General features: G+C 39.6%; 1 protein-coding gene across 1 annotated transcript in view; it reads left to right on the top strand.

Moving 5' to 3' along the window:
• Window positions 1-23,580, top strand: part of SLC25A36 (solute carrier family 25 member 36) — a 29,584-nt gene extending 6,004 nt beyond the window's left edge. Inside the window, exons 2-7 of the mRNA XM_064720805.1 lie at window positions 3,394-3,564; window positions 7,276-7,353; window positions 9,942-10,042; window positions 17,317-17,383; window positions 18,513-18,802; window positions 19,506-23,580. Of these exons, the coding sequence (XP_064576875.1) occupies window positions 3,394-3,564; window positions 7,276-7,353; window positions 9,942-10,042; window positions 17,317-17,383; window positions 18,513-18,802; window positions 19,506-19,699 (901 nt within the window). The 3' untranslated portion in view covers window positions 19,700-23,580. The remainder of the gene's footprint in view (window positions 1-3,393; window positions 3,565-7,275; window positions 7,354-9,941; window positions 10,043-17,316; window positions 17,384-18,512; window positions 18,803-19,505) is intronic.
• Window positions 23,581-23,876: the final 296 nt, after the last annotated feature.

Below are 23,876 nucleotides of genomic sequence, written 5' to 3'. Positions count from 1 at the left end.
GAGGAGGGGAGCAGGAAAGGTGGCAGCAATCTGCTGGCCACTTATAGAGCACTTGTAGGCTGGAGCTGGTGGCTGGCTGTCAGTGACCTGCCAGGACTCGAGCACAAAAATGCAGCTGTCTCTGGGGGTATTCCCAGGAGTGTGTTAAATAAGCAGGGCTGGAAATACATTTCTAAGTAAAATCCACTGTCCTTGATGCTGTAACAGAACAGCTGCTGTGCTTCTTAAAAGTTGCTTATTTGTACAGAGCGCATATTTTTAATTGTTTCTCTTCTTTGTTTACCCACAAGCTCTGTTTATTGACAGTTTTTCATAAACAGATTTTTGTTGAGCCTTGAGGTGTTTATCTTAAAGGTCAAGTGAAATAGACAGGTCAGGGTAGTTACTGGATTGTGCCTTTGTAATTCCAACTTAGTGGATCTTGTGACCATTGAGAAAGTTCTGGTTCCTCAACATATCAAAACATTTCTTGCACTCCTTCCGTTTCAGATGTTGTCTCTGTTATATGGGGCTTTTTGAGGGCTGGGAAAGTGATGTGTTACTTTGACAGAAGTAGAATTTGGGGATTTTGCCAAGACTCACATTACAGAACCACACAGCACTGTAAAACTTCTTAGCTTTGTTCAGCTGTAAGAAGAGATTTGAGATCTTGAAGATCAGGGACAGAGAAGAATTTTAATTCAAACTATCAATAGTTAGTGGAAAACACTGAAAATATTCTTGGGTTCAGTGGAGACATCTTAAATTGTTGAAGAAAAGCCTAACCAAAGAAACACAACAGCAAGCAACTGCCAAGGGTGCTGATTAATTGAAATTATTTGAATGGCAGAATGTGGGGCAGGAAGAGGCTCTTAAAGGCAGGCAGGTGAATCTGCTGCTTCTGTAGGATGCCTGTGAGCGTGGTGCTGCCACTGCTGTGTGTGCTGCCTGTCAGTGCCCAGTGCCTGCTGCAGCCAGAGCAGCAAGCACAGAGCAGCTGTGCATCAGCCCCTGCCCAGGAGTCCCCTGCCGAGTGAGGGCTGTCTGACCATCCCCTGAGTGTCTGGTGGCAGTGCTGCACTCACACATCCCTTGGGATGGGGGTGTGCTGCAGGGGAGCACGCAGGGCATGAGCTCCAGCTCAGTGTTAATCTTCAACTTCAGAAAATGTTTCTGCTCTGCTGTAGGAGGGGCGTAAGAGGGATAAGGGCTCCAAACTCCAAGCCCTGTTCAAGAATGCAGCTCAAGTTTTTTGTCCTCATTTCTTCCCTACTTCCATAGCATTTATCTCATTAATAGAAATCATACCTTGTGCTTTCTCTTGTGATTACTGTTGCTTGAAAACATGTTCTTGTGTAACGTGTCCAAAATAAATGCAGAGAAGTTTTCAAGAGAGTAAGCTCGAGGAGAACAGAAATGGAGGAGTTGCAGGAAAGGAAGTAAACTCTAAAGCCAACTTCCCTCATTGCCTGAAGAGGCATGTTACCATGGAGTGGGGTCTGCTTAAACTGCAGGAAACACAATCTTGTCTGTCTCAGAGCTTTAGAGCTTCAGTAGCTTCAGGTCAAATTGTTTTGGGAGCTGACCTACGTGTGCTTCTCGTGTGCTGTTCTTGTTTTGAACCTTCACATTACCAGCTTTTACTATTTCCATCCCTGGCTAAAATAAATATTAGCATATCTATCCTCTTTCTGCAACTCTTAATTTTAAAGTAAGTCTATTTGTAGCTTACTCTTAGAAGCAAGTGAATTGCTCATTCAGAGCAGGCTGCTCTAGTGTCTGTGTCAGGCTGGAACTGCATGTGTGCAGCACCCACTGAAAGACTGTCTTTCATCTTCCTGTGATAACACTTCTTTCCAGACTGGCATAGAAACTCAATATCTTACCTCAGTTAAACCTTGAAAGAGAAAAGACTGCAGTCTAATGTTGGAGCTAGGAACAGGCAGGATGCCTTTAGGCTTAGTAATAGGATACCTCTAGGTCACTGGGTTTAAATGGAGTGTTAAGTGACCATCCAGCTTCTACTTGGCAGCACTTCATGCAGACAGATTAGGTTTGTAGGCTGCATTGCTGTATTTTTGGTGTTCTCTGTTGTAGGGGAGTCATCAGACTACCCTCCTATGAAAATTTATAGGATATCTTGAGTCTTAGCTATTACTCCTAATTTGGACTGATTCTCTCCTTTTCATTTTGGGAAAAAAGCTAAAAGTACTTGAACAGGCTTACAGCTTATTAAAGGGTTTGGAGGTGTTTGAGCTTCTTGCCTTAGAAAAAAAAATAGCTGATAACTGTCTTGTCAGAACCAAGCACTTCCTGTTATGTATATATTATTATATATATTTATTAGGGGAAGCAAGTATGGGCCCTTTGACTTTAGTACAAATTGTATTTATGTGTTAGTGGATTTCAGACTGATCTGTAGTTAGCATTAATACTTGAACTGAAATCTAGGTTTGCTTCTTTGGCTTAGATTGTTTGTTTTTTAAAGGAGATAGGTAGTGGCTTGGCCATAGTTTTAAAAAGGATGTTTAGCAATGTTTAGAATACTGATCCCTGAAAAGGTTCAGGAGACTGTCTTGGAACTCAGAATTTGTGGATTTGCTGTTTTCCCCTGCAAGGCTGTAGTTGCAGAGCTAGGGCTGCAGACATGAATAACTGAGTTCTGAAGCCCAGGAAGGCTGTGAGCAGAGCTGGGCAGGGCAGAGTGCTCTGGCTGCCCTGTGCTTGAGTATAAGGGCAGGAACTGCTGTCAGCACAAGTTGTGCATGGCTTGCTTTGGTTTGCTCTCAGGAGTGAGAGACAGACTGAAGCAAACCCAGCAAGTCTTCACCTGCTCAGCCACCTGAGCTCTTCTGGCTTTGCAGTTTCTACTCTGCAGTACCTGGTCAGCCTTGCTGAAGTGGGCAGAGCTTGGGAAGCACGTGGACAATCGCTGCTTTTGTGATGCAATGACTGAAATACAGTCAGGCTTTTGAAGATGTTACTAAATTGCAACACCAATTTAGTTTTTTTACGCATAGTCCTGTGTGCATATTGCATAAATCTTTTCTGCCCTTAAGGATTTTTGGCACCTTTTTTGTGGTCAGGAGCACATTAAACATTAAAGAAAAAGGTAAAATTTATCATAAGAAGTTAAACATTGAAGCTACTGAGCTTCTTTCCAGAACTGATTTGAACAGTGTGTACTCTGCACCTTCGCTACATTTTGTCTGTTTAAATTTTCACTTCAAGTTGAGGGGTTTGCAGACTGACTTTGCAGTTTGCTTGCCTTCAAGGGCACATAACTGGCATTGTCACACACGTTCCCATTGGTGCTTCACTTCTTGCAGTGGGACTGTGTTGAGTATGATGTCAATTCTGTGTGAATGTATCCTTCAGTTTCTTTTAAGAACATGATCCTGTTTATCTTTGCAGATGTGGAGGTACTGTTGGTGCAATTCTGACATGTCCACTGGAAGTTGTAAAAACACGCCTGCAGTCCTCCTCTGTGACTCTCTACATCTCTGAAGTTCATCTCAACACTCTGAATGGTGCTACTGTCAACCGAGTAGCTAGAGTTTCTCCTGGACCTCTGCACTGTCTGAAGTGAGTGTACCTGGCCCAGGGGCTTGGCTTCATTTTGGGGAGGGAGGAGATCAAAATCTATATAAAAGATTCAGACTTCTATATCTGTCGTTATGCTACCAGGAGATGATTTTCCATTTTTTGCCTTTTAATTAACTGTGTTTCCATATTTTTTTAATGTCCTTCATGCTTGAGTTTGGATGTTGAAGTAGCCAGAGCACGTGTACCCTGTACAACTCACAGCTCCAAACTGCATCCCCAAAATTCACTAATTTTGTGGGTGTCAGACTCCTATTTTCATCCTGAAAAAGCATTAGTATAAGACTTTTTTAAAACTGTTTTGTGTCCTAATCATAGAAGTTACTGAATATGGAGGCAATTAAAATTGACTTAGTTTCTTAGTCTCTTTCAGCTTTCACCACCCCCACACAGTTTGTCTTTGAATATCTTCTGTTGGATGTGTGACTTGTAACATTCTTTTAGAGCTAGTAAGAAATAGCTGATTTTGGCTCTTGCAGTGATCTGTGTGTTTTGTGTAGTGCCTGACTGAATGGGGGCTGCCTTTCCTTGTTTGCTGTGCTTGTGCCGTTCAGGAGCCAGCAGGGAAGTTGTAATCCTGCAGTTCAACTGCTTGTATGGCCCACAGGGAGGGTTCACTTTCCTGGGGGACTCTGACTGGTCAGTTCAGGGTGGGGGTACCCTCAGTATTTGGGGATGAGGGGACATTTCCTACAGGAGGGATCTGCTGCTGCTTCTTGCATTAGAAAATTGATTGAGTTTTGACAACTTCTATTCTTAATTAATTAGTAACAAGTAGTTTGTGGGGAGCCCCTTCTGGCAGTGAAGTGTAGGGTTTAAACTTAATCTGGTTAGAGCATAGGATTTGCTTAAGTGGGGGTTGTACCCATATAGCTCCTTGAATGGAAGATCATTCTTATCATGAAAGTTTGGGTTCAGAGCCTTTTCATGGCTCTTTATTCAGGGTCTGATGGGTGAACATGTTGGGAACATGTTGGGAAGGAAAGGCTTGGATTGTGACCAGCAAGGAGATCTGCTTGACTTAATGGCTACTCTTGATGGAAGTAGAGTGCTCCAGCTTCTTTCTGAATGCTTGGTTATGAATTTATTTTCCATTTAGAAATGTATATCAATGAATAGCAGGCTGAATAGGTGTATTTTTGTAATGCTAGAAGCCTGCTATGCCTTAAATGAAACTGGAAATAACTTGGTATTCCCAGAAAGCAAATTCAGACTGAGGTAGAGGTAGCCCATGATGAAATTTATTGACTTGTTTGTCTTTAACAATTGCCCTCTCACACATGATGTACATCTGTAATACAAGAATGTATCTCTTCTGCTGCTTTTGTCCTTTGCTTAGCTGTGTTTTCTTTCAGGCCATTATCAAAGGACTGAGATGCAAAGCCTGGGTTTCAAGTTCTTTAAATACAGTAAACATGAAAAAATCCCAAATGACATGGCAATGGACTACGATAATAAACATACATACATGCAGGACATAATTACTCTTGGTTAAGGTTAGGGCTGTTTAGTGGGGAAATAAAACTGGATTTCTTTGTCACTGTCAGGTCCTTACTGTCATTGGATATTTTTTGACTCATAGCTGTCAGACTTTGATTGTGTCATAGCAAATTTGGTGCAGTGCTCAAGGCTCACATTACTCAGTCTAAAAGCAGAGTGATTCAGGCAAATTATGTCAGAATTTCAGTGAACTGACTGCTGTAGAATCACTTCTGCATCCTAAGCATCAGTGGAGGTGACTTGAAAGGCATCTCTGTCAGGAAACAAACTCAGAAAAACAGGTGACTCTATTCTCTGGCAACAAAAGCAAATTCTTTTGTTCTCATATATCTGTGTTGCGTGTCATATTACATTTTCTCATCATTCATGTTGCACAATTTAAACCTCATGTCTTGCTAATGGAAATCTCATGAGCCTCCCAGTGGAGGCTCTCCATGTGACATAACAGTCAGCTGAGGCTGTGTGGAGCACTTTCCTGCTCTTCCAACCATGGATTTGCCTGTAACTGCTCTCAATAAACAAGTGCAGGCCCTGGGATCTGCTCTTTAATGTAAGAAGTTTGTGTCTGATTTCCAGTGCAGCTTCTGACACTCTTCCAGCTGGTGTCTGAATGCAAAACAGCATCAGTAACTACCTCCATTATCATCCTGTCTGCTGCAACCTCTCTTTAGCTCTTTGCTGCCCTGTCAGAATCTGGAACTGTAGATCCAAAAGAGGCAAACAGACCTGATACACTTCATTCCTAACTTCAAAGACCCTGAAATTCCTGTTGCTTTGAATACATGTCTAGCTATATGTGCATATATATACATGTGTAGCACATTGTGTGGTAGTAGCGGTCTAGGCAGATACAGGTCCTGTTAATTTGGCATTAAGGCATTGCAAGGCATTAAAATGCTTTCATCATGACAGACAGGTCCAAATCATTTGTATTTCCAAGGTATCTTTGAATGTGTGTTCAGTATTCCAATTACTGCTGTGGAGCAGCAGAATAGTGAACTCATAGCTGATTGTTATGGACCAAAAGCTGGGATGTTGCTGGACACATGAAATGTCAGTATTCCTGAAAAGCAGTGGTAACTGCAGGGCCACTGGTTTGTTTTTGCTTAGTGGAAGCAAAGGTAAACTTTTAATTTGACTTAGCAGCAGAGCAATGAATGAGTGCCATTGAAATAAGGAACTCAGAATAGGTTTGGAATCTCTTTTAGTGCTATAGATTGCTTTCACTTGTTTGTTCTGACAGTAAATTCCAAACAAAATGGCCATTTATAGAAGGCTTTATTGAGTAATTGACTTGTCATTAACCTGCATGGCTCTTTGAAGAAGAAATATACAAAACTATTTGTGTACCTTTACCATTGTTTCTAAATCAGTAAGCACAGGATTCCATTTTGTAGCATCTGGGGATGTAGTTAATTCTTAACTTTAAATCTGGTTCTAAAGTAATTGCAAGAGCAATTCCCAGTAATGGGATGCAGGTAGTCCTTGTTTCTCCTCCCATGTCCTACCATACTTTTTAAAATACCAGTGTGATTAGCATCTAGATTGTGGGGCAGACTGATTTCACTAGAACTGAATATTCATGCATAGTCTCTTACTGTGCCAGGGTACCTTGCTGCATAGGTCTTCAGCTCTTCCCAAAATCCCCAACCATGTGGGATCCATATTGCAGAACTAAGTAATAATGCTTTATTTGAAGTCTCAACTTGCTGTTATCGTGCTTTCCTGTAAATTCCACAAATGTGCAAGGTTGCCCTCCCACTCAAAGTTCACAAACCTTGGGAGCTGAAGGGTGGTGAAAGCAATGTTGTGCAGAATTAAGTGGTTTTGCTCCTGAACTATCTACAACCTACATGAATGGCAATGTTTCCATGCTTAGTGTTTTCTCCCTGACTCAGGGACACTTTCTTTAACTTCCTAACAGACAACTCTGTGTGTGTATGTGTTCCTACATAGAAGATAAATCTGTATTGAGATCTCAAGTCTTATTTCTGCATTTGGTTTATGGTTTTCATGGTATTTTGAGCAATAATGGAATTTTTAATGCTGATTCTAGGAAATGACTAATTTTCTGTGGTCTTCTCTGTATTATTGCCAGTAATTATGAAAGTTTTTCACATGATGTAGTTCTGGTGATTAGTGCATTCCATGATTTTGCTTTGAATGTTACAGTATTGTATTCTTGTTTTCTAGGATGATCTTGCAAAATGAAGGCCCTCGTTCTCTGTTCAGGGGGCTGGGTCCTAATTTAGTTGGCGTTGCTCCTTCCAGGTAAGTACAACCATGCACAATAAATCAAATACATTAAAGGCTTTAATGTGTATTTGAAACAAGTCTTGCATCTGCAGTTGTAAAGACTAAATTAGCAGCAAGTAACCTTTGGTTCCTGGGGTAACTTTTTGCCTGAGGAATTGAGCCATTTAAGTACATCAGAGCTCCAGCTGTCTCAGCATTTCCTATCCTATGTGCTATTGAATAGTATTTACTGTTGGGTGCTGTCCCTTATGCAGAGTTTTGTCCAGTTAAAAAGAAAAATTCTTAAGGAATTGCACATGTAAGCTACAAGTTTGGATCTTGGAAAATACAAAGATGGACTTAGCTTTCAGTTAATCCATCATCTTCAGGAAGCAATTATGTGATTGAAGCCTCAAAACACAAAACAGGGTCTTCTTGCTGAGTTCTGGTGAAGCACAGCCTGGTGCTCCCTTGCAGGAGGAGGCCTGTTCTGATATAAAGGGTGAGACACTGGGTGGGAGGAGAGACTTAGCAGCTGTCCCAGGGAAAGCAGATCCAGCAGTGCCTGGGCCCCAGAGGGTACTGGGGCAGTGCAGGATGTAAATCTGATCTAGTTGGCACTGGTGGTGTTGTTGTCTGTTGCTCTGCATCAGCACAAATACTCCAGTTCCTCAGCTGCTGCTGGCAGGCAGGCAGAGAGAACATTTTGCCAGAGTTTGAATTTATCCTTACATAGAGCTGTCAGCTGAAGTTCAGTCCAAAAATGGGAGAGTACATGGAAAGAGTGTAAAACAAAGCTGTGTAAAATTAATATATTCCTTAGGCCTGGATGAGGATACTGGAAGTTGTTTCCTGGCTCCTTTTTTTTTCTTTTCTGTTTAAGAGAAGAGCCTTTATGCAGAAGGAATCTATTCCACAAAGGTTTTATTTTTTCCTTGACTTAGCATCTTGCTTTTGTTTATTTGTTTTGTTTGAAGAGAAAACATTTCTATCTCCTGCACCTTCAGTTGGAGATTATCTTAACTTTACTGGTTTTAAGTATTTGAATATTTCTGAGAAATACTACTAAGCTGAACTTTAGTTCTGATGAGGTTCTTTAGATCATCTGCATAAATAAGAAAAAAATTTAATGAAAGAATTAGCTTATCTTTATTTTAGCAGTTTTTTTAAGGATTTAGGAATATCAGAGGTGCTTTCTGATCACTAACTTAGCACTGCCCTTTGGAAAAGCTGAAGTAAACCCACTAGCATTTTTGTTCTTGACACCTATGGGATATCAACACTTCTAGTCTGGAGAGCCTGTACTTTAGTGCAGTAGATCAGTCTGCTCTGCCAAATATTCAATATTGATATCGCTTTAATAGCAGTTTTTACCCAGGAATGGGATCCATTGCATAAGTGACTGTCATCCATGAAGAACATCCTCAGTTGGAAAAAAAATATATATTTCTTTTCAATTAATTATATGTTAAATCTTCTGTTTCCCTTTGTTTCTTCCCCTAGGTGAAATACTTAGCTTGCTAAAATGTCTGCTTGATGTAGTGTGTAAACCTTATTTATAAGCACATCTTCATTTCCCTCTGGCTGATTCTGTCTGCAACCAGTACTTCATTTCAATTAAGCATTAGCTAAGTGGATTTAACATCAGCTCTTTGTTTAAATAAGCTGTAGAGAAGCATATTTCATAACACATCCAGTGTACTTAACTGAGTTCAGGTTCCATTTTAGAAATTACACCCATAAAGCAAGCTCTTTATCTTCTTTGTAATAAAGAAAAACATGTTCACACAGCTAATGAGGTTAATGTTCTGCTTGGGAAAATGGCACATTCATTTTTTTTTTCTCTTGCAGAGGGGTGTCTGTAGATTTAAAACAACTGAATTACAACCCAAAGTGTGAGGTTTATATGTGCTTAAAATAAGTTTTTTAGATCTAATGAGTGAAAGCAACCATTTTTTGTAATATATTGAATTGCATTGCTGACTTTGCCTAGCTTTGTTTGGATACCAGCTCACAGACTTGTGTAGCACAAGTTTACAACATTTTTCATGGTGTGTTGAGAGACAAAAATCAGTGTCTGTTATAAATACAGAAGTCTGGAAACGAAATGTTTCAGAGCTGTTCTAGCATTTAAAGTATAAATATTTATAACATCAAGTTATCAACATTTAAATGTTAAATGCTATAGTAATAGGAATGTTATTTGTTTCTTTTAAGAAGCTGCATACTTGGTAGCGCTCTTCAAATTACCCTGCTACTGAAATGACTTTAGGTCCATTAGAGAAAGTTTGTTCTATTATTTATGTTGAAGAATACTAAAACTTTTTCAGTGTTTTTCTTCCCTGGCTGAACTTCCTAGTGTCACAAAAATCAGTGCCATATTTCAAACTATCTGTCCTTTCCCTCAGTAACTGGTAATTGGAGCTGTTGTGTGGAAAAAAGTCAAGTGTCATGTTTAGTCTTTATTTCCATTCTTAGAATAGTCCCACTACTTTGCAAGAATTAATCCTTGAGTAGTTCTTTACTGGGGAAGGGAGTTTTAGCCCAGTGAAGTCAAGGGTGCTGCTTGTTGAGAATTTTGAAATGTAAAACATAATCTAACTTGGATTTTGTTCTAATTTTAGAGCAATATATTTTGCTGCTTATTCAAATTGCAAGGAAAAGTTGAACAATATTTTCAATCCAGATTCTACCCAGGTACACATGATGTCAGCTGGTGTGGCAGGTAAGGATCTGTAACTTTGTAGCTTCATCCTACAGTCATATCTGCAAATGAGAGGTGACAATAAATATGGAAAAAAACCCCCAACAAAACAGAACATGCTCAGTAATTGAATGATGTCTTTTTAGTGGTTATCTGCTTTGGCCTGGCTTTAAACAGGCTCTCTGGAAAATGTATGCATGAAACTGTACTAAGTGAAAAATAGCAATGTGAGCAGTCTTCTCTAGAAAACATCCATGCCTGCTTTTTCAGTTGTAAATTTGTGAAATGAAAAATGTAACCTTTCAAAACAGTAACTTGTTGCTGTGTAAGCTATAAACAGTGTTTTTGCACTGACTCCTGGTTTAATTCTTCCTAATCAGTTTTTTTACCCACTCTGCTACAGCTTTGTATATTTTAATTGTTTTTGTCTTTCAGAAATGTGCCTGCAGTTATTTGTGTAAATTATATGTAACAATCCCTCCTCCTTTGCTCATTTACCAGTCTGTGAGAAGTTTGCTCTGCCACTAAAAAGTCAGAGAAGAGCAGATTTTTCATAGTTCTCATGTATTTTCATCTCTGTAGAAATAATTCCTATTTTATATCTGCAGTGTAACTTTCGTGTATTTTAGCAGCTACAAATATTTGCTGCTTGATTTGAATATTCTGTGCTTTGGGGTCATTAACAAGGGGGAGTTAAAGGCGACTGAGCTGAGTTATGGTTGTGCTGATCAAATCAAAACATGGGTTGGCAACACTTTATCTATTGTTGCCTGTGCCTTTCCTGCACAAAAACAAATATTGAGGTGTTTTTATAGGCCATGGGCACTTTACAGATGAATTCTGACAACTATTGAAGTTCCTAAGTCCTGTCAAATTTTACAGCCAGTCTGTGAGTACTGGCAATCTGGAATGGACTGATAAAGGTGTGATAACGGAATAAGGAATAGGATTTATTTTCTATTTCTATGCTTGCTAATAATCTGATATATAGAGATAGATAGTGTATAAAATTTAAGTGACATTAGCTTTATACCTAAAAGTTCATCTCTGGCACATGAAATGTGACAGTTTTTAATCTTTAGGCTATAAGAAGAGCTCCTTTATTTTGCCCAAGTAGACAAAGACAAGGCAGTACTTGGTCTTTTATCATCTAGAAGTGAGTGGTTTTGTTTGTTGGTGAACAGCATGGGGAATGGGATGGAAGGGGATTTAATGAAGAGTTCAGGCTAATCAGTTAATTGCATCAAGAAAGATGAAGAGTCTTCAGGTCCTTGTCAAGGGAATAAAACATGTCCTCGATTTGGGGGCAGGGGGAAGCGTGGGGAGTGTAAACAGGTCTGTCCTCAGTTGAAGGCAACTTGTGCATCTCATGCAATGCTGCAGACAAATGAAGATTCTGAGAGTTCCTCATCTTTGGAAGTTGCTGCCCTCATTCTCTAAAGCACGTTTGTGGGGATGTGCTGTAGTGCCTTTTCCTGGGTGTTTGCAGCCTCAGGCTGGGGTTTGTCATGGAGCTCTGTAGCTGCTTCCCTTCAGAAGGTTGGTGTTGTGCATTTGTGCATGCAGCTGCAGTAAACTGGGAAATGGATTTCAGCCTTCATTGCTGTTTGCCTTTTTCTACTTCTGTGTACAAGTTCTACCATTGAGCAGCTCTTGGTGCTGTTAACCTCACACTTCCCAGGTTCTGCGGTTGTATTTCTAAAGCACAGTCAGGGGAACAGTGCTCAGTGCAGGCTCACACCTTCGGTCTTGGCACTGCACAGTACAGAAATTCTCAGATTCTTTGACAAACATTTCAGTTCTCTCTTCTGATGTTATTCTGATGTATGACAAGGACTCTGCAGTTAAAATTAACAGTGCTTTCTTGGGAATGTGCTAACCTTGTTTTTGTAATTCTAATATATTTCAGAAAATGCACTTAAACCAGCTATTAACAGTTTTACCTGCAAGGTTTGTATTGCTGTATAATGCAAATCACCTTGAAGAAATGGCAAAATAATAGGCCAAGATCAAATGTGAGCTCTTACTTGGTTCACAGGTTAATACATAGGATCATTACAATATTTGATTTGGGACCTAAGATTACAGAATTGGCAAGGTGGATCAATACTTCAGAATTAGCAAAAAAATAATCAGTGTTGGTGTTTTTCTCTTTCAGCTGCCATTGGTTTCAGTAAGGAATTAAGTAATTCAGTCTTAAATGAGGGTTGTTGTTTTGTTGGTGGTTTTTTGGTGGGTTGGTATTTTTTTGGATATGACCTTCCTGTTTCATAAAGTCTAACATGTATTCAGCATGAAGTGAGATTTGCGCTTGCAAAACTTTTCCTGTAGGTTGCAAAATACAGTAATCATGCAAAAATATGTTTTTAAACAACATAATTGTAACATTGTTTTATTAAATACTGCAAATAGTGAACTTCAGCCAACTTTAACTTCTGTTTATTTGTATAATGTGCTAACGCACGTCTCAGGCTAGACTGATGTCATTATTAAATAAGGATGCTTTTGTGCACTTGGTGTTTTTGGGAGTGAAATGCTGATGTATAGTATTTTAAGCATATTTTTTTTGTTGGTTTTAGGCCTGATTCTTCATTCTCAAAATATATATTTATGGTTTGAAGGTTCTTCTACTAAGTTTATTTTATTCTAAGGAGAGTAAACTATCTGCATATTAGTAACTGATGCCTTATGCAGACAGAAATGAATGCTGTCTTCTTGCTGTGCTAGTTTCCAGCATATAGAGCACATCCCTTCATACCTAAAATATCTGTGTTGACATGAAGTACTCAGCAATCCTTTTTGCTTACTCCTGAGCATAAACACAGTTCTCATTTTGCAAAGTAGGGCAGGGAGAATATCTGAGCTTGGTACAAGAATGTTTGCTTGAGCAAAGACAGTTGATTTCTGGACATTTCCAAGTTAGGCTAAATTCTCAGATTCACTGTAAACTCTGCCTTCTCATTGCACTCAGCCTCCCTCACCACAGAGAAGAAAAGCTGTAGAGAACTGAATGAGATACTTGATTCCTGTATGGCTTTCTTGTTTGCTTTTTTAATGATTCACAGCCTCAATCAGACAACATGGTTGCAAATCTGCTGCAAAACTACTATGCCTTGTATGCTTTTGCTGGTTTTTTTTCCTAGAGTTTTACTGGCAAACCAACCTAAATGCAAATTTTTAAAATTATTATTTATTTATTTAAACAAAATTGGGACTACTTTATTACTTAGAGATACATTACTTTGTAAGTTTCTAGTGCCATGTACACAGTTAATTCATGCCAAATAAAATGCATATTTAGTTCACTGGTCTTAGAAAGTTGGATTTCATAAGGCATCTTTTCTGTCCTAAGACTAGGCTTGCTTTAGTGAATAGGATTTTCAAGGGAGTGGGGAAGGAGGAGGTTTCACTTTTAAATTTTCTATATAGGTAAGTATTTGGAGGTATAAAATTAAATTGCTGCAAATGAGCAGAAATTTCAGTACTCAGTGCATTTTACACATCTATTTTAATATCTGTGGCCTGTTTTGATTATTTTTCTTTCTTTTTTTCTAAACTTTTACCTGCAAACAGTTAGATTTCCCAATAACTGACAAATCCTTCCGCTGGGATTCGATTTGTACACTTGTGTCTGATGAGGTCACTGCTTGTTGTTATGATACAGAAAAGCCTGTGTCTATTTTAGGCATTTACTGTACATTTCTCCCGTGAAAAGAGTGAGATCGTGTCATCTCATGCTCCCCCTCCGCAGGTCACTTCCTGCAGCAATATGGACTAACTTAAACCTCGTGAGTACTGAACTGAGCGTCTCTTGCAGCCTCTAGTGTAAGAACCACACCTTGGGTTTGTGATATTATTGAATAAACACCGTAAGGGGAACACACTTCTAGCTTGAACTCAGATGATGTGCATTGTGCAAAGACATCACTTTTCCTTAGCTCTGTTTAGAGTGATTTTTTTTTTTTTCTGTGCCATTCAGGGAAAGGTAGGAAATACCTTTCACTGAGAGCTGCTACTCTTAGCTCTGGTCAACTCAAAGCCCCTACTGGGTTAAACAAGGCATTTTGGGAGGTTTTTTCCCCAGTATTCCAGAGCTGCCTTTAAAATGCTGCAGCTGATACTCTGTGTTGTCACATTTATTTCAAAGACCTCTTTTCTTTTTCTTTTTTAATATGTGTATATAATCCTTTCTGTCTCTTTCTGTTTACTCTTTTGGTTTGTTTTTATTTTACTACTTTTAAATTTTAATTCATCATTCCATGTTCACATGCGTCTGTATCAATTACATTGGCTTATAGATTAAAAAGCACCAACCCTACCCTTTTGAAATATGATGCATAATAGGAATACCTGGGATCTTACCTGTCAGTAGCTGGGATAGCTGAAAAAGTAGATGGAGATAATTCTGTCTGAAGCTGAGATAAAGTAAAACTACAGAAGTTTGTAATATTGCCAGATTTATCTGTACTTGTCATGAATCTAGGATCTTTCTTGAGGGTGCAACACATCAATAGGCATTGTGAAGTATTATAAAGATCATTAAGGCTTTTAAAAAGAAAAAAGGAAACAATTGATGGATCTTCATGGCAGTTGTTGAAAGCCCTCAAAGTTTGTTTTTAAGAATATTTTTGCTACTGATTTTCTGTATTTAAAAATCAAAGTTTATCTTCTCAAGGATCCTAAATCATACGTTTCATGTTTTGGAGGCCTTTGCTTGGTGTCAGCACCACACAATTCCTTGTTCTTCTTCAACTAACTGCATTTGCTACATTAGGTGTAAGAATTGACCTGTAGTCATCTCACCTTGAAACCTGAATTATTGAAGGCCCCTTGATTTGAAAACTTTGGTTTGAACTGTCAGCTTAGGCCTGTAACAGCCATGGGAAAAAACACTGGCCATGTTGCTGAGTGTCTGCTCCTACTGTTGGAGGTGCTGCATCTAAATAATGCTTAGTGACCCCAGTTTTGAGTAGAATAGGGGCTGTATCCTGTGCCAACCACTTTTCACTGGAAATTTCCAATATAATCTACTCAGCCACTGATGGCACCTATGCATTGCCTGCTCCAGACTCAGGATTTGCAGACAGCCTTATTTTGAGTTGAATATGAAGGAGAAAGGCTGTATGTTACAGCCTAAGAGTTACAAAATTCTTCCTTTAATAGGAATGCAAAAGGATTTTTGCCTTTGTTAACTTGTAATTAAGAACTAGGGGAGACTTAAGAACTAATTTAGGTTTTACAGAAACCTTTCATGGAAGATGTCTTGGTAGGGAAAGTGAGTGATTTTTTTTCCCCCACCTTATTTCAAAGCCTTTGTTGCAGTTCTGTGCATTTCCTAGTGCACTTCATGCCACAAAGATTCTGATTAAAAGTCAAACAAAATTAAAACTTTATTAGTGCCAGTGTAAAGAAATAAAACCATGCAAGAATGAAGTTTCCTCTCAGTGCAGATGACTCAGGCTCAAGCACTACTGGAATCAGTGAAGTTTCTGTGACATGAAGTGACAGGTCAGACCAGGTTATGGCTGCTTGAGCTACAGAGGCTGTTTTGCACATGTGTTTTAAAAATATCTCATGCCTTGTTTTGGCAGAGTTGTTACCCAGTGCTTTGAGTTTTTACATCATTATTTGCCTTCCCTAAATAGAGATAAAGAACTCTTGGATTGTTAGGATTTCACTCCATTATGTGAAGGTTATATCTCAGTACTTCTTTATAGGAAGAATGAGTAGTGAATCAGAAAAAAATGCCAATTCCAAATCTTTATTATCTACCATAGGAAGTTGCTTAGTTAAGTAGCTTGAGCCAGTTTAAAAATATGTTTAATTAGAAAATTGAACAGAACCCTCCAATCTGTTTTCATTCTTCTGGTGTAGAAAACCAGCTCAATCTTAGTAGCTGCCAAATCTGTTAATTTTTTTTTAAGAATCTGAATTGAAAACCATAATGACCTGTTTAAGCTTTGAGGGTGGGCACAGATCAAACCTTAGAACAGTTAAGATCCCCTGGCATTTCTGAGTATTGCAGACCTTTGTGTGCAATGTAAACCTAGATTGTGATTGAGCAGGAGTGACATGTATGCAACCAGTTCTGCTAAAGCTGTTTCTGTGAGCTGTTGGTGATCTGATAGAAGAGCTTATCAATAGCCTGTTGCTGGATAAGTGCTGTGCCCCAGCCATGCACTGAGCAAGGGAACTCTGTCCTTCCCCACACACCCAGTCCATCCCCGTGCAGGAGGGCAGTGTGTCTTTGTAGTTATAACCCAGCCATGTGTGTCACTTAGAGAGCAAGTGTCTAAATTTATCATCTCTTGCCTGGCCATGTTCCAGCTTTTCCCTTTTCCTATTCTCTCCTGCAGACATGACACCTCATTGATGGTGCATGTGCGGTATTGCAGCTTGAGATGATTTTTTTAATTTTACTTTTTTTCAGAGCTGCCTTTCACTCTACTTTCTCTCTCTCTCTCCACAGTTGTGCAGAAGTAAGAGTAATTCTTACTTCTTTTTTTTTTCTTATTTTTTCCTTTTTTCTTTTTTGTTTCCTTTTTTCTTTTTTTTCTGTTTTCTTTAGTGGACTGAAAATCAAAGCTTTAATCCTTGGCCCTTATGCAAGCCTGAGTAGTTGCTGTCTGTCTGAATAGTTAGAAGTCATAGTATTTACTTTTAACAATTTAAACACTCATATGCTTATAAAAGTATCCCAAGGCCAGCCAACAATCTCTGCTTTGAACACTAAATAAAAGATTAGCACTCAAATATAACTGCTCTTTATAGTTCAGTATTAAAAGTTTCCTAATTTGCAGTAATAAATGCCTTTTAACTGCACCAAAAGTAGTATTTATTCAGTCTGCATGCTTTTAAACTCGGATTGTATTTCAGGTAACAAAGTAAATTGAGGCAATGTTTTATAGCATCTCAAATTGCTATTGCTCTCTCTGCAATGCATTCTTATCGACTTTTTTGCCCAATTGGCTGATACTTGTCTAGTTGGCATTGCTGTTCTGTGGTGTCAAAACAGGGTTGGTATTAGATAGGCAGAGAACTGTACTTAATTTGGCTTTTTTTTTTTATACGGGGCATCTTGTGCTGAGAATCAAACTTACTCAATATTAAAGTAAAATTTAAAAACAATTTAAGTGTTTATTGGCTGTATGGATTCACAAAATGGGGACTTAAGCAAAATCAGTATAGTCCGAGTTTTTGCATCCACTGTACCTTAACTGTGTGCATTTGGAATTTAGATGCATCGGTTCTTGTGATATTATCACATCTAATTATGTTATTTTTACATTTTTTAGGCTTTACTGCGATCACAACAACTAATCCCATTTGGTTGGTGAAGACACGATTACAGCTTGATGCAAGGTAAAGTGACAAGAGGAACTCTCACTGCTGTGACAACATTGTACTAAAGTCTGGTGAATCTGTTCTGCACTCCAAAATAGAATGAATTCTTAAACATTCAGCATTTCAGATTTGCTAAGGTGATGCTGGTCTCTCTACAAGTTACACTATCACTTCTTTTTTTAATCTGTTCTGAGACATGCTTGAGGCATTGTAGTGGACTGACCAGCAAATTTGTAATGAATTATAAGGTTAACAATTTCATTAAAATCACATTCTACCAACCATATGCTTACATTTTCAATCAGTCATACATTCTCTTTAACTGTTGAGCTAAACATTCCTGAAATATGGACACAGTATTATAGCAGATATTCAGAAAAGGGCTTTAAACATCCTCAGGTATTTTTTTTATTCTGTGACTTGCTCACTCAGACCTCTGCTGGCACAATCCTTGTGCCTGCACTTGCAGCTGTGGTGAAGCACATCTCTACAGTGTTGTCATGTGTTTGCATAGTTGTGTACCATATTCTAACTACTTCAGTATGCACAACTCAATTTAGTGAGCCAGCTCAAAATGGGAATAAAACTTCATTTGCCAGATACTGCTTTAAATAGGTGTGTCTAATGAGCGTTTTCCTTGACATCAGCGGTGGCTTAGTTCAATCAGACAACAGCTGCCAGTGTTGCACTGGTTGCTGTGCCTGTTGTTTGCTGAGAGCTGTAATGCTGAGGGCTGCCCTTTTAACTCTTAGCCACTGAATGCTGTGGAGCTCTTTATTGAGGCAACAATTAGGGCAAATCCATTATGCTAAAGGAAATGGTCATTTTTCTCATGAGTTGCTGACATTGATAATCCATTTGGGAGTCTGTTTCCAAGCAGTTTAGTCCTTTATTGTGTGAGAGTTGGGGAGGCCTAAAGCCGCTCAGCATTTCACTGTGGTACGTTGTCCTTAGTCACTGTGTGAAGTTTGGCTTGGATTCCCTGTAATGCTTTCCCTGTGTTTAGTGCTGAAAGCCTTTGAGACTGTGACTTGGAGCCCCTCAGCATCAGTGTTGAGTATTTCCTAAGTCTTGTTGTCACTACAAAGCTGTTTAATTAATTTTCCAGTCTCTGGTTGCAGACACTGACTTGTTTTCTCCTTTGTAGGAATCGTGGAGAAAAGCGAATGAGCGCATTTGAGTGTGCCCGCAAAGTTTATCGCTTGGATGGCTTTAGAGGCTTTTACCGGGGAATGTCTGCGTCCTACGCAGGCATATCTGAGACTGTTATTCACTTTGTCATTTATGAGAGTATTAAGAAAAGATTACTGGAATATAAGACTGCTGGTGCCATGGACAATGAGGAAGATTCGGTAAAAGAAGCATCGGACTTTGTTCGAATGATGATGGCTGCTGCCACTTCCAAAACGTGTGCAACATCAATAGCATATCCCCATGGTAAGTGGGATGTGTGCAGCTGAGACCCTGAGGCAGATCCATCAAAGGGAGGCTAAGTGAGATTTGTAGCCAACTTTGGTTTTCTTGCTCAGAAACATTTCCCTGTCTGAATATGAGATGTAGCAGGTCAACATGAGTATAGTATTCAGAAATGGAAGTGCTTTACAGTGGATATCCAGCACGACCTTTTCTTAGGCAATGTTTATTTTGCCATGGAATTGGCCAGGGTATGGCCCAAGGTACTCCAAGAGGTAGTTGTTCAGTTGGAATCTTTTTGTATACTCAGCAGTTTTCCATAATGTGCCATCTCTTCTAGGGATGCAGGCTGCCTAGCTTGTATGTCACTTGCACTTGATCTTCCTGCAAAGCAGTTGTGTATACATTGTTAATGAACTGAGTGCTGAACTTCTGTCAACTTCTGAGCTAAAATGTAACCCCAAGCAACAGTCCTCTTTTGGATTGTAGCTAACAAATGAACTTGCCTTGTTTAGGCAAATACCTAATACTTGCTCTCTTCTTACACATACTTGGTTTGCTACTCTTTGCCTTCCTCTTCCTTTTTTAAAGAGCAGTTGTGAGATTGAGAACATGGGGAGGGGTATTTTTGTGTAAAAATCCTTGATCGGTTGCTGGGAAAAATACTGAGAAGTGGTGAATGTAACCACTCAATTCTTCTTTTTTTCCACTGGTTTTCTTTGTCCAGAGGTTGTACGAACAAGACTAAGAGAAGAGGGAACAAAATACAGATCTTTCTTCCAGACACTGTCTTTGCTGGTGCGAGAGGAAGGGTACGGCGCCCTGTACCGAGGGCTGACTACACACCTGATCAGACAGATCCCAAACACAGCTATCATGATGTCCACCTATGAAGTTGTAGTCTACTTACTTGATGGATAGCAGTGTGCCAAGGTGGAAGAAGGTGGAAGACAGAAGGACTGGAGTGGACCACTGAATGTCAATGCCAATGTGGTGGGCTAAAGGAGCGTTATATTGGGAGCAAGCAACTGTGGATGAAACAGAGGATTGATTGTGGGCAACTCTGAATAATTTTGCTGCCTTTATTGTGTGGTCTCATGTCAATGTGACAAATGGGAACTGCCCCTTAGGGAATGCCTTCATACATCTCTTAATTCAGAATTATTCTTTTCTTCTCATCTGTTAAACTAGACAAAGCCATTGAGTCATCTTCAGAGACCTGATGGGTGAGGGAGGGGACATGAAATATGTTGCTGGGCAGTCCTATTGCCTTCTCTTAGTGATTGCTCTCAGCTACATCATTTTTGTTCTGTTTTACTGAATGGTAACCTGTTGGAGAATGGGCAAGAGAGTACTTTCATAGCTTTCTATACCTGAAACTTCCATTTAGTTGCTCTGAAGATTCATAGAGAGACTGAGGTAGTGTGGTAAGTGTGTGAAGTTTTTCATGTTGCTACCTCAAGACAAAATAAGGTGCAGGGACCCAGAACAGTTATTTCTTCACTACAAAAGGTGATACCTGTTGTAGCTTTTTGGTTTGGATTGGTTTTTTGTTTTGTTTTTTTTTCTTTGCCATTTGAGCAGTGTTGTGGGTTAATGAGAGAGAGTCTGATTGTTCAACTCTTCAGGTTATTGGTCTGTTCATGTTGGTGTATGTGGACTTCTGGTCCTGCTGCATCATACTTTTTCCTTTTCTGGAACTTCTCTTAAGTCAGACAGGCCTATGAAACATTGTCCTGTATCATCAGTTTTCCTTGCCAATATGTTCAGGTCACTCACACAGCTGAGGAAGTTGCTGAATGCCACTTTATAGCCTTTTTAAGGATTTGTAATGTGATGAGAAATCTCAACTAGTCCAACTTCCCACTTGTCAAGACAGGATTCACTCAGTTTGATGCTGCCTAAGCACAAGCTGTATTACCCTTAGGTATCTGGCAAATCCTGCCTTGGGTTACCAGTGTTTATATGGGAGTACTGGAGGAGAACACATATCACTGTGGCTGGGGTGACCAGAAGGCAGAAACCAGTTGAAGTTGTGATAGATCCTGTCAGTCCAGACAGGCTCTGTGCAGAAGGATGGAGAAATTGTAAATAATATATTCTTGAAAGCATTCCCCCTCATAAATGCTGTATCACTTCTCTCAGCTTGAGCCTGTGTACTGAGCTATAACCTTGCCCTCCACATTGTCTGATTATTCAGGCATTGGTTTTGTTCTGTAAGTCAATTGCACATTAATGCCCTGCATTCAGCAGTGAGGCTTAGCTGGTTTATGCTGTCATAATTTACAGAATTTTCCGAAATCATACAACTGGAGTGTCAAGCAGTTTAATGTTACAGGAAGTTTTACAGCTTTACAGACAGATATCTTCTCAGTCTGCATCCATTATCCTTATGAGGAAGATGATAATTTATAAGTTGGGGTCAATAGCTTTCTCCATATAAATGCTGCTACACTGGCATGGACAGAACTGTGCTCTCAGCTCTTCCAGTGTGGTACTTCAGTACACTTGAACTGTGCATCATGTGCAATGGCTTTATTTTATGAATGACTTCTTATGCACTTTGTGGCCTTCTTAGGGCTTATGACTTTCTTCCTCTTACTGATTATCTGGAATCAAACCATGTCTGTAATATGCAGTTTGGTTTTAAACAAAGCATGTGGTTTGATTTCCGTGTAAGCTGTGCAGGAGTTTATGCTGTAAATCCATAGCATCTCTGTGGCACTGGTTCTGTAGGCTCTCTATAAAACCTCAAAGCTTACAGAACAATCAGTCTGGGTTTTTCTCATTTGCTTTCCTTTATTTTGACCCTTGTCATGTTTTCCATACAGTGTCAAAGTATTTGAGTATTTAATGTAATTCTCTGTATTAATTGCTCATCCTCTAAAAGCCACCCATAGTAAGTACATTGACCTTGCAGTGCTGTATTGACTTCCCTGCTTGGAAGATGTTCCCTTTTTAAAGACAGCATGGTCCAAGGATGACCATGGTGAGCTTGATTGTCTCAAAGAAGTGAAAGGAGTGCTTAAATGTGTTTTAAAGTGGGCTTTTTCTAGTGGTCTCCCTAGGAAAAGACTGGAGTATTTATGACTGACCTAAGCCTTGATGTGATGCTTTTGTTCAGATAAATAAATGCAGTAATAGTGACTTACTGTCATTTTTGTGATGTAGGAAGTGGGTCACTCTTCAGGTTATCTAGATTACTCAGTCATAGCCAAAACTTCAATTGGCAAAGACCATACTCAGCTTTGGAGTTCATGAATGCAGTGAATACTTGGAGTAGCCTAGGTTTAATGAGAGTTTTTCTTCTCTCTTTGGAGACATTGTCCCTTGGTTCTGTGTTTGTCTCCCATTCCAGGGTATTCCCTGGGTGCTGTGTGTGTGCCTTCTCTGGGTAAGAGCAGAGCCCCTGGAGGTGATAAGTAGGACAATTTAACAAGGACAGTTGAATATGGGAGATAACAGCTAAAAGCAGACAATCAGCTTATTACTCCACCTCTTTAAAGGTTTGTTTTAAACTTCAGGGGTGATCATTTTGGCTTCTTTCACATAACCAAACATAACCTAAACATTTCTCGGGGTTTTGCATTATTTTTAAACTACAAGTACCTGCAAAATTACCTCTGATCTATTTCCCAAAGATCTTTAAATTATTTATGTCATTTTCTTGATATTTATTATAAGAACTCAAGGGAAATAACAAGATGCTTCATTCAATAATATCCTTAACTACAGAGCTGAAAGCAGTGCATTTAAACTTGGTCATATTCATTAGTATTTGGATGTCATGTATTTATGTCCCACTTGTGTGTGCTAGACGATAAGACGAGTGAAGAACTCAATTTAGTAATGAATTTGTTCCTCCTTTCCTTGGCTGTGGTCGGAGCCGAGCTTGGTGCGCGGCGGGGCTGCAGCTGCGCGGCGCGGCCGGCAGGTGGCGCGTCCTCCGCGGAGTCACGGCCGGGAGCCCTTCCCCGGCCGGGAGCGGTGCCCGGAGCCCTTCCCCGCCCTGCGGTGCCCGGAGGTCCGCGCTGTGTGCCCCGCTCACCGTGCTTGGCAGCGCGCTCACACGAGGGAGCTGTGGAGGTTTCTGGTGTTGTAGTTGTAACTGAGACGTCGCCTGTCACTTTCCCATCTCGCCCCTATCTCTGTTTACATAACGCACTCCGCATCTTCCCGTGCTGATTGAGGTGTTAATGACAGCGGATTGTTTGTTTGTTAATGACAGTTTCTGCTAGTCTGTTTTTTGTACGACATCTGCAACATTCCTCAGACTGCAGCATTGTAAAAGAATGCTTCCAGAGACAAGGGTGGAGAGCCTTTATGAATGTTGCTTCCTGTTTAAACTGGAAAACAAGCTGAATGCTGAAGTGTGCCTAGGTAAATGTACTACTTTTTTCAACTTTGTCTGTTAAGACTGAGTTATGTAAGTTTTTTCAGTTCTTCTATTGAAGAGTCTGCCTACCCTGCATATGTGAACATAACTATGCCCTCAGAGTCATAGCTAAACACTCACAGATGACAGATTGAGAATACTTCAGTGTTCATGTGAGGTTTGCTATTATTCTTGCATACGTGTAGTTGGCTGTAAACTATGTGCATTTATTCTGTATTTATATAGTTAACTTTTTGTTTGGATTGCTTTAAACTTCAAAGCAAATTAAAATTATGTGCTTCTATTCAAATGTTGCCTGCTGTGCTAAACTGTACACTGTTTTTAACCTTTGAATTTTTCTATTATTGATACATACCAGTGCCTGCACAGTTGTGATTAAAAATGAAAAATTCATTAACCCAGTGAATCCTTTTATCTTGTACCATTTTATAGTAGCTGAAAATAAGGTGTGTGTATTGTACCTTTAGTGTGGCCTTTTTGGAGGGATTAATGGATGACTTAAACTAGCAGTATGTGTTGTTGCAGTTGGATTTGAATACAGTTATCTCTACAGAACCAAGTGACCCTGTTTGCCAACTGAGATTCTGGAGCTGGTGACCACAAAACTCGTGTCCATTTGAAGTGCCAGCGAGCACAAGCCAGTGCTGACGAAACTGAAGGGCAGTAATTCTTTAAAATGCTGAGTTAATTGCATGTGAGGTT

This window comes from Zonotrichia leucophrys, chromosome 9, assembly GCF_028769735.1.
Source record: "Zonotrichia leucophrys gambelii isolate GWCS_2022_RI chromosome 9, RI_Zleu_2.0, whole genome shotgun sequence".
NCBI classification, from domain to species: Eukaryota; Metazoa; Chordata; class Aves; order Passeriformes; family Passerellidae; genus Zonotrichia; species Zonotrichia leucophrys.
Note: the sequence above shows the minus strand (reverse complement) of the source record. Positions and strands in the feature narration are given on the sequence as shown.